The sequence below is a fragment of the Myotis davidii genome, unplaced genomic scaffold (assembly GCF_000327345.1).
Source record: "Myotis davidii unplaced genomic scaffold, ASM32734v1 scaffold590, whole genome shotgun sequence".
Classification (NCBI taxonomy): domain Eukaryota; kingdom Metazoa; phylum Chordata; class Mammalia; order Chiroptera; family Vespertilionidae; genus Myotis; species Myotis davidii.
In genome coordinates this window covers 496,187-506,019 of record NW_006282381.1, presented here as the reverse complement: position 1 = coordinate 506,019, position 9,833 = coordinate 496,187, and the positions used below count along the sequence as shown (strand labels likewise).

Genomic DNA, 9,833 nt, shown 5'->3' with positions numbered 1-9,833 from the left:
GAGGGCGTCCCGGGTACCAGGTAAGCGCTTGTTGCGGCGCCAAGAGCACGACCTCCCTGGTCGTCCCCTCCCGATTCATCCTCGTCCCCAGACCCTCCCATGTCCTCGTCCCAGTCGTGTCACTTGGTGGGAACTAGCCTTGGCCCTTTCCCGAGGACCATGGCGGGCTTTCGCCCTGAGAATCCGGCGTGAGGGGCCGGACCGATCTTGTCGGCCGCGGGCTCCTGGCGCTGTGGCCCTGGTCCTTCCTGGACCGCCTGCCTCGGCCGAGGCCCCAGGAACAGCGGTCGGGAGGAAGCGCCGGGGCCGGGGTCCCGGAGGCCGGGGTGGGAGACCCCCTTCTGCCCGTGGCCAGCTGTTGTGACCTTGGGCCTGGGTCCCACGTCTCGAACGGAAGGCGTTTCGTTTCGGTCGTTGGGGGAACCTCCAGGTGGTACTTTGGAGCCAGTGATTTTCCTGAACCTCTAAGGCAGCGGTTCTCAACCTGGGGGTCAAACGACCGTTTCACAGGGGTCGCCTAAGACCATCGGAAAACACATCTATATAATTACATAGTTTTTGTGATTAATCACTATGCTTTAATTATGTTCAATGTGTCACAATGAAAATACATCCTGCATATCAGATATTTATATTACGATTCATAACAGTAGCAACATTACAGTGATGAAGTAGCAACGAAAATAACTTTATGGTTGGGTCACAACATGAGGAACTGTATTAAAGGGTCGCGGCGTTAGGAAGGTTGAGAACCACTGCTCTGAGGTGAGGCGTTGGTTCTCATCAGCTGTTTCCCAAACTTGCCAGATGGGAAGAACCACGGGGGATGCTTGCGGGTCGGTCGGATGCCCAGGCCTTCCTCCTGGAGGGTTGGTTCATTCATAGCATGCAGGTCCCCTCCAGGAGCCGGGTTTAACACCAGCCCCGCCCCGGGTGATTTGTAGGATCTGCAGCTTTGGGAAAGGCTGGCGGCGTTCATATTCAGACACGGAGTGCCCAGCCCTGGGTGACCCTGGAAGGTCACGGACTGGCCTCAAACCACTGTCCTGGCAGAGCCTTGCAAAGCTTATTCCTTAGTATCATGTGACAGGAAAAGCCTTAAAAGTCTTTATTTATTGCCCAACCTCTGTGGCTCAGTGGTTTAGCGTTGACCCATGAGCTAGGAGGTCAGGGTTTGATTCCTGGTCAAGGGCACATGCCCAGGTTGCAGGCTCGATACCCAGTAGGGGCCATGTGGGAGGCAGCTGATCAATGATTCTCTTTCATCACTGATGTTTCTATCTCTCTCTCCGTGAAATAAATAACATTTAAAAAAAGAATTTTAAAAAGTAAGATAAAAGTTTTTATTTCATGATTGTGCATTGTGTAGGGATTTGAAAACTATAATTCAGTGACTAAGGAATCCTGATTGTCTAATAACACTTGGCAGCCTTTTACTGCTACTTGCAGCCAGGTCAGGATAGTGAAGAGTATGCATTCCACACGGAAGAAACTCGATAAAAGGCATGATAGAGCAAAATTCACTTTGGAGAGGTGGAGACACACGTGGAGCCAGATTGTAGAGAGCCTGAATCCCGAAGACGAAGGAGTTTTGCTTTTGCTCTAGAAAAGAAAACCTTTTGGATAAAGCTCCTTTCGGAAGTGAGCAGCAAAACCAGAGTGCTGCAGCGGTGAAGGATGACTGGCTAACCTGGGCTTGTTTCGGGGGCAGAGGAGCAGGTCATTTGAAGTCAACATTTTTTTAAAAATATATTTTACTGATTTTTTGCAGAGAGGAAGGGAGAGGGATAGAGAGTTAGAAACATCGATGAGAGAGAAACATCGATCAGCTGCCTCCTGCACACCCCCTATTGGGGATGTGCCCACAACCAAGGTACATGCCCTTGACCAGAACTGAACCCGGGACCCTTGAGTCTGCAGGCTGACACTCTATCCACTGAGCTAAACCGGCCAGGGCATGAAGTCAACATTTTTAAAGAAGGAAGAACGTATGGACACAGCTTAAATTCTGTCCCAGAGTGCCGATGGTGGTATAATTGTCACAGCCACTTCTGCAGAAGACAGAGTTCAGCATAAGACCGATTCACCCTGATGTCCCTACCACAGCTTCTGTCCCAATGTCATTTATTAGAGCTATTTTAAGTCGGAAACTTTGTGGCATTAATATTTAAGAAAAAAAGGAGGAACTGAGTAGAGTGCTATCTCCTGACCCGATTTCATTCTATACTCGCCTGAGTATCAAGTGGAAGAGAAAGTTGACCCATGTGGGGAAATTTCCATAGGATGAAAGCCCTGGCTTTACAGTCATGTGGACTTGGATTCAAACCCCAGCTCTTACTATATCCACACAACACTTACTAGTGTGTGACCTGGGCAAAGTCAGAGGCCTCAGTTTCCTGGCTGTCAAATGGGAATAGTGCCTAGGTTAAGGTGTTTCTGAGATTCAATTGAGATCATGTATGTAACGTGTTTTTAAACACCCTGGCTATACTAAATATTAAAGAAAGACATAGTAGATACTGTTGATCACTGATACATTGATCATATTTTGCTAAAAGGGAAAATATTCAACTTGCCAAACCTAATAACTTGTCTCTTTAAAAAAACACACACATTAAGCTTGTGGTTGGGTTGTCTGCCAATTTCTTTGCCTTTCTTGCTGAGTCATACTTCTGCCTAATTAGTGTCCTGCCTGTTATATATTCTGGTCAAGCTGAGCTGTCTCATATCAGAGAGGAAATAACTTTCTGCCTTCAAGCTCTTTACTTCACTGCCAAGTCAGGGTGCTCTGAGGAGGCCGCCTGCTTTTTGGGTATGTTGGGGTTATGAAACCTTGGGATAATGAGCTCGTTCATTTATTCAAACTCTGGTATTGACAGCAAGAATCTCTAACGTGGTCCGCATTCCCGGGCAGAATTAGGTTGTGATTCTAATCACATCCGATGGTGCCTCGTGGGTGAAATTGCGCTTTCGTCTCTGCTCAGCCCTGACTCTCCTTGGCCGGTGGTTTGAGGTGTGCGCACAGCAGGGATGGCCGACTTTGGGGTCGCGCCTGGCCAGTCCGTGGCGGTGGTCTGGGACAGGCCCTCCCCGCCAGAGGCTCTGAAAGACCTGGTGGAAAAGCTGCAGGCGTTAACCGGCAGTGAGGGCCGAGTGTCTGTGGAAAACATCAACCAGCTGTTGCAGTGTAAGTACCTCCCAGGTTGTCTTTACAGGGTCGGGGTCGGGGGAGTGGGGAGCTTTTAGCGGCACTGCTGCATTTCTGATAAGATAACCGAGTTTTTGTTTGGTGGCACATGATGGCAGTGGCCTGTCACCCTGCTGTTTTCAGTTGAGACACAGTGGACTCAGGAGCAAGGTTGATTTGTATAGCACAGGGGTCCTCAAACTACGGCCCACGGGCCACATGCAAATACGAATACTGTATTTGTTCCCGTTTCGTTTTTTTACTTTAAAATGAGATATGTGCAGTGAGCATAGGAATTTGTTCATAGTTTTTTTTTAAACTGTAGTCCGGCCCTCCAACGGTCTGAGGGACAGTGAACTGGCCCCTGTTTAAAAAGTTTGAGGACCCCTGGTATAGCATGTTGTTTCTTTCTTAGCTACGCCACTTTTTCTTTTAAAGCCTACTCTTCAGCTTCCTCTTTGACTTCTTCCCACGAGCATATCAAAGGATATGAAAGTAGTAAGACTGAGGGAGAGCAGGGCAGCAGTGCCCTTACCCCTCTCACTAGCAATGGTGGTCTAATCGCATTTGCTGAACGGGTGGGTGTGCATTCTACAGGGCCAGGCGTGGCCTTGGTGCGGGCTCGGAGGGCTTGGGAGACAGCTCCTGGCGCCCAGGTGATTGCTGACACCGTCTTCCTTCTTTTCAGCTGCACACAAAGAATCTAGCTTTGACGTTATTCTAGCGGGTGCAATTCCTGGAAGCTGCACTCTGCACAGTGCTGAACTTCTGGCTGAGATGGCCCGGATCCTTCGGCCGGGGGGAAGCCTGTTTCTGAAAGAGCCAGTGGAGACAGCTGCAGGTAAGGAAGCCTGCATCGGAAAGACGGGACTTTCACGGGGTTGCATCTGTGCCTGTGCGTGCTGCATCTCTGAGCAGGAGCTCCCGTTTGGAGATCAGTATTCTTACAGCTGATCTGATCATTAGAGATACATTATTGTAAAAAATCCGAAGCTACACATCTGAAGAAATGTGTGATCTCTGACCCAGGAGGTAGTAAAATAGAAGGAAACTGCCTATCTGAACAGGGCTGGGTCCTTCAGCAGGTGAACGAATGGTTAATCTTTGCTATGTCTGTACCATGGGAAACCGTGCAGCAGTAAAAGGGACAAACTTCATATGTGCAGCACCTTGGATGAATCCCAAGGGAATCGTGCTGAGTGAAAAAGCCAGTCTCAAAGGTCACATGCTGTCTGATTTCGCTCATACAACATTCCTGAAATACAAAGTTACAGGGGACGGAGAAGGAATTGGTGACTGTCTGGGAGGTGGTGTGTGAGGCTGTGAAGGGCTAGTACAGGGCTCCTATGGTCAGAGAACAATCTATATCTTGATTGTGGTCATTGGTTACACTAAGCTACACGTGTGCTAAGATTGCCTAGAACACACACATACGCACACACACGTGCATGTAAATCTGGTGAAATTTGAATAAGCTCTGTGGACTATCAGTGTCGGCTTCCTGGTCTTCATATTGTATTAGAATCGTGTAAGATGTTACCAGGGGGTAAGTGAGGTTGATGGGTTCTCGAGACATCTCTGAACTTTTTAAACATCCTGTACATCCATAGTTATAGTTGAAATATAGTGACTGGAAATGTGGGAGTGATGAGGTAATTATTGATTCATGGGAAACTGTGATGGAATTCAGGAAATAAAAACCTCTCTTTTTTGTTCAAGTGGTAAAGTGTCGAGTTACTCAATTCTGAATTTTAACATTTTTTAACCAGACTTTGCATCAAAATGTGATGACTTATTTCACCAATAGAAATGAAAATATTTTGAAGTGTATGAAGATGTTTATGTGGAGATATAAAAACACTGGGAATGCAAACGTTGGGTGATAAACACAGTGTCTTTCGTCAGAAGTATAAAAAGATAACACAATACTTGTTACGTTAGAGTTTCTTAGCCTCTTTCTAATCATTATCTAACAACCCTGGAAGGCTTGGTATTTCCAAGAAGCAGAGAGCTATAAGACACAATAATGGAATTACTATCTAAAACTTAGGAGTACTGGTAAGAGAATTTTGAATAACCAAGTCAAATTAAAATATCACCGAAATGTATGTACATTAAACAGAAAAGGTTATTATTGTTCTAATGCCTGATGACCCAAACAGGAGAGAGCCTTTTTTATTTTTCCTGCCATCACCTATAAAGCTGCTGACGGGGGTTTTCCTCTTGGCAGGTAACGATAGCAAAGTGAAGACGGCGTCTAAGCTGTGTTCGGCCCTGACTCTGTCTGGTCTTGTGGAGGTGAAAGAGGTATGTTGGTGGACAGTCTCCTTTGCCGGGAACCCAACCCTGGGTCACTAACCTAGTCGTACCTCTTCGTAGACAATACAGAGAACCGGGGAAGTACCAGCCCTGAAGGGGAGGTGGTCAGTTCGCTTGGACTAGGAACTAAGCTGGGAAGTGCTTTCCATGTGAGATACATGGAGCCTCCAGGGACACAACCTCTGGGATAGTCCCCCCTGAAGAGGCTTGGCTGGGGCCCGGGTGGGGGGGGCCTATTCCGGTCTCAGTGCTGGTTAGTGATGCTGCCCGCTGAGGCCGCAGAGCGGAGCACAGATCTCTCAGTGGACGCCAGTCCTAGGCCCCAGGGAAGGGCAGTCACCTAGATCATCCTCGGATATTTGGTGGGCGGCTGGTGGAGGTTGGAGGGGAGACCCCATTTTTGACAGTTCAGTAGAAATATTTTAATTAAATAGAGGTGTTTATATTTCTACATTCTTCTCTGATGTTGAAATTTTCTTAGGTGTGAGGTAAGAATAATATAACGAGAGCCATTATACCATTGATTTGCTACATGACTGAAGACCTTAATTTATTCATGCCCACTCTTTATTTTTCTTTTTAGTTTAAGGTTTTCCATTTTTTATTCTAAAATAAGGAATGCTCACAAAAATTCGGTTAATACTGAAGAATATTGACCATGAAGTGATGACATCCCAGTCCTTGCTCACATGTCTCTCCCCAGAGGAAACCATTTATTATGTATTTGCAGCTACACACACACACACACACACGTATATACATATGTCATTACTTAATGTCAGTAAGGTCATGTGTATACATTGTTAGGTCACTAGCTTTTTGGACATTTACCCATCTGAGTGTATCATCCCTTGTTCGTCTTCATGATGTAACAGTAGTCAGTGCTATAGGTGGGCTGTGGTTCGTTTAACCATTCTATAATTGTTAGACACAAGGTTATTACTGTTTTAATGACACAGCACCCCCACCCATTTTTTTCACTTTTACTGTCTGCTGCTACTTCCCAAGGCACATAGGAAGCATTCCCTTCTCCTGTAGTACTTTTCCTCTCAGAATCTAAATTTTACTGTCTTTATGGTGGGTCTGCTTCCCCGCTACAGGCTTAGATCCAATCCAACAGGGCCATGTCTGATTCATCTTCACGATACTCACCCAGCCCTCACAATGAGTCGCACAGTGCCTTATGCTAATAGACAGATATTTGATAATGTTTTAAAACTTTGGAAAGTTTTAAAACTCCAAGTAAAATAGGCCCAAAGTAAAAATGTAGACAAAAGTTACACCCTAGGGCAGGGGTGGGCAAACTTTTTGACTCGAGGGCCACAGTGGGTTCTTAAACTGGACCGGAGGGCCGGAACAAAAGCATGGATGGAGTGTTTGTGTGAACTAATATAAATTCAAAGTAAACATCATTACATAAAAGGGTACGGTCTTCTTTTTCAATAGTTTTATTCATTTCAAACAGGCCGGATCCGGCCCGCGGGCCGTAGTTTGCCCACGGCTGCTCTAGGGTTATGATCAGTGAGAAACTGATGTGACCATGAGGTGATGTCTGTTACTCCCGCTGTTATCCTGTGTACTACTTAAAACAGCGGTCGCCAACCGGTGGTCCGTGAGGTGCGAAAGGTTGGTGACTGCTGGTTTAAGGAAACCTTTGGAGCAGTGGTGGCCAACCCGTGGACACTAGTGGTCCGTGAGGTGCGAAAGGTTGGCGACCGCTGACTTTAAACACAGAAGTTAGGATTTGGTGCCCATATAAGTGGGCTTAGAACATCATTTTGTAGAAGGAGTGTGGCCTGATCCTTTTTATGTCTTGAATTCCAGCTGCATCGGGAGTCCTTGAGCCCTGAGGAGATACAGTCTGTCCAAGAACATCTGGGTTACCATAGTGACAGTTTGGTCTCTGTGCAAATCACAGGCAAAAAACCCAACTTTGAAGTGGGTTCTTCTAGTCAACTTAAGCTTTCTACTGCCAAGAAGTCATCTCCTTCGGGTAAGACTGGACGTTCTTGTCTGAATAGGCCTGAAGGACACGTTAGGAATTGAGCCAGAGATCTGAATGATGCAATAGATTTTTAGAGGATTAGTCCTTCCTTAATTTCTGTCATTTCCAAATGGAAGAAATTAAGGAAGGAGTAATCCTCTAAAAATGGAAGAATGCTTATTGTACTATTTGTCCTAGGCATGTTCAGATCGCAACAGAACTAACGCATAGATATTATCTAGTTCAGCCCTTCTGCACTGGAGGACACTGAGGTCTCCAGATTTTATTATGTTGTTGTTTTTATTAATTTAAGAGAGAGAGAGAAATATCAGTGATGAGAGAGAATCATCAATCAGCTGCCTCCTGCACTCCCGCTACTGGGGATGGAGCCCACAACCTGGGCATGTGCCCTGACGGGGAATCAAACCATGACCTCCTGGTTCATGAGTCAGTGCTCAGCCCCTGAGACACACCGGCTGGGCGAGGCCTCGGATTTTAGAGGCCTGAGTCACAGAGCTTAGTTATTGAAGTCTCTCCAGACCCCAGAATTGTGATTTTATCCTCAGAAGACCTCATGGTGGTGTCATGATTGATAGGAGTGCCCTGCTCCTCTTCCATGTGTCCTCTGCCTTTGTGCCAACAGAGTTAGCTTTTCTTCCTTTGAGGATCCCAAGACTCTTGTAAAAACATTTCTTCTGCTCAGAAAATTACACTCCCCACCCTGCTTTGCATTTCCTATCGCTGTTTTTTAACGCCCAGGTTGAGAAAATTGTCCCAGCTCTGAGGTGTGCAAAGGTGTATACGTCCGGTCACACAGCTGTGTTTTGACTGTCCAGCTTACACCTTCAAGAAACCCTTGGGAATCCTAACCTTTGGGTTCATAGTCCCAAAGGTATGGTGGGAACAGCTCAGATGAGCAGTTTGCCCAGTGGAAGGTCTGAGCATGCAGTTGTGGCAGTGATCACTAGGGGGTGCTCTTACCCCCAGGCCCATTTGAGGACAGGCCTCACACTGAATTGGGATCTCAGCCCTTTTCTGGCCCTTCTTGGGCTCTCCTGTCCTGAAGAGGAACTCAGGAAGTGTGAGGTTTTCCGCCACCGATTTGTTACCCTGCCAGCATCGGCTCCAGAGCTTGTTTTCTTGTGTGTAACAGGTGTATGTGAGGCTGAAGCTGTGTGTTCATCATGCTTTTTGTCACACTCTCATTCACCTTCAGTCACCTGCAGGAGGTGTACGGAGTACCATTAGTCCGTGTTCTGAGGGTGGAAACTAAGAAAGGAGAAAGCAATGTAGAGTGGAAGTGAAAGCATTAGACAGAATGGCATGTGTGGCTTTGTGGCCTAAGTGTCCAAACCTGCTTTCTAGCTATGCAATTAGGATGACAGAGGCTTCCCTCCAAGGTTGTTAGCAGGATTAAATGAGATGATGTATGTGAAATGCTTCATGTAATGTCTGGTACAGAGCAATTTTTTTAAAAAGGATGGCTTCTGTGACTATCACAGTGATTGATCGGCCCAAGGTCCTGCCTTTTGTAAGTGGTAGAGCTGGGCCTTGAACCCATGTCTTTTGACTCTCAGTCCAGTACGTTCTCTGCACAGAGTCTCAATAGAAAGCACTTAGGTTTGCTTGTAGTTTGTTTAAGGCTTCTTATAGAGCTCTTTTTCTTTTTTTGGTTGGACGCAGTGAAGCCTGCTGTGGACCCTGCAGCTGCCAAACTCTGGACCCTCTCGGCCAATGACATGGAGGATGAGAGCATGGTGAGGCGGCACCTGTTGATGGCTTTCCTTTAGGCCCCACGTTGGGGATGAGTGTTTCTGGTTTGGAGCAGCCGCTCTGGACTCGTGGGTGTGAAGGTGTTTAAAGCCTAGCATTGAGGCTGTGCCTGTCACCGGCATTTCTCCATTAGAAGGAACCTCCCCATTAGTGGCCTTTGACATTTCTTTTCCGCATGTTTTCCCCACAGATTTTCTTGTTCTTACTTCAGTTGATACATTAAATACGCTCGTGGGCATGTGCAAACTTGAAAAGAGTTGTCAGCTGAAATGTTTTTATTGGCTCCTTTGGCCAGTCACTGACACTCACTGTCTTCAAAGCCATACTCCATCTTTGATTGGTGCTTCCATAACAAAGTTGTTCACTTCGCCAACTATCGAAGTTCTAGTGGCAAGCAAAGTAGGTTATGGTTTGTGCCCTCATAGAACTTACAGGTTACCTGTCCACACGTTTATCAGAGAATTACACAACATATGTATCATATCGGCCCTTTTCTCTGGAATTCTAGAGAAAATATTTTATTCCCCTTTCCACCTGACAGGCCTTCTTATACATACAGGGTGTCCCAGG

General features: G+C 46.5%; 2 protein-coding genes across 3 annotated transcripts in view; one reads left to right on the top strand and one right to left on the bottom strand.

Annotated features, from left to right (window-relative positions):
- COQ9 (coenzyme Q9) overlaps positions 1-101 on the bottom strand; it is an 11,375-nt gene extending 11,274 nt beyond the window's left edge. The window contains exon 1 of the mRNA XM_015558792.1: positions 18-101. Within this exon, the coding sequence (XP_015414278.1) occupies positions 18-101 (84 nt within the window). The remainder of the gene's footprint in view (positions 1-17) is intronic.
- The window catches only part of CIAPIN1 (cytokine induced apoptosis inhibitor 1), a 12,396-nt gene continuing 2,569 nt past the window's right edge, over positions 7-9,833 (top strand). The window contains exons 1-6 of one of the 2 annotated variants that reach the window (XM_006752869.2): positions 7-20; positions 3,014-3,187; positions 3,876-4,028; positions 5,418-5,494; positions 7,331-7,499; positions 9,174-9,247. In XM_006752869.2, the coding sequence (XP_006752932.1) occupies positions 3,031-3,187; positions 3,876-4,028; positions 5,418-5,494; positions 7,331-7,499; positions 9,174-9,247 (630 nt within the window). In that variant the 5' untranslated portion in view covers positions 7-20; positions 3,014-3,030. Of the gene's footprint in view, positions 21-2,715; positions 2,813-3,013; positions 3,188-3,875; positions 4,029-5,417; positions 5,495-7,330; positions 7,500-9,173; positions 9,248-9,833 lie in introns of those variants that run through there. The other variant, XM_015558932.1, reaches the window with a different exon arrangement.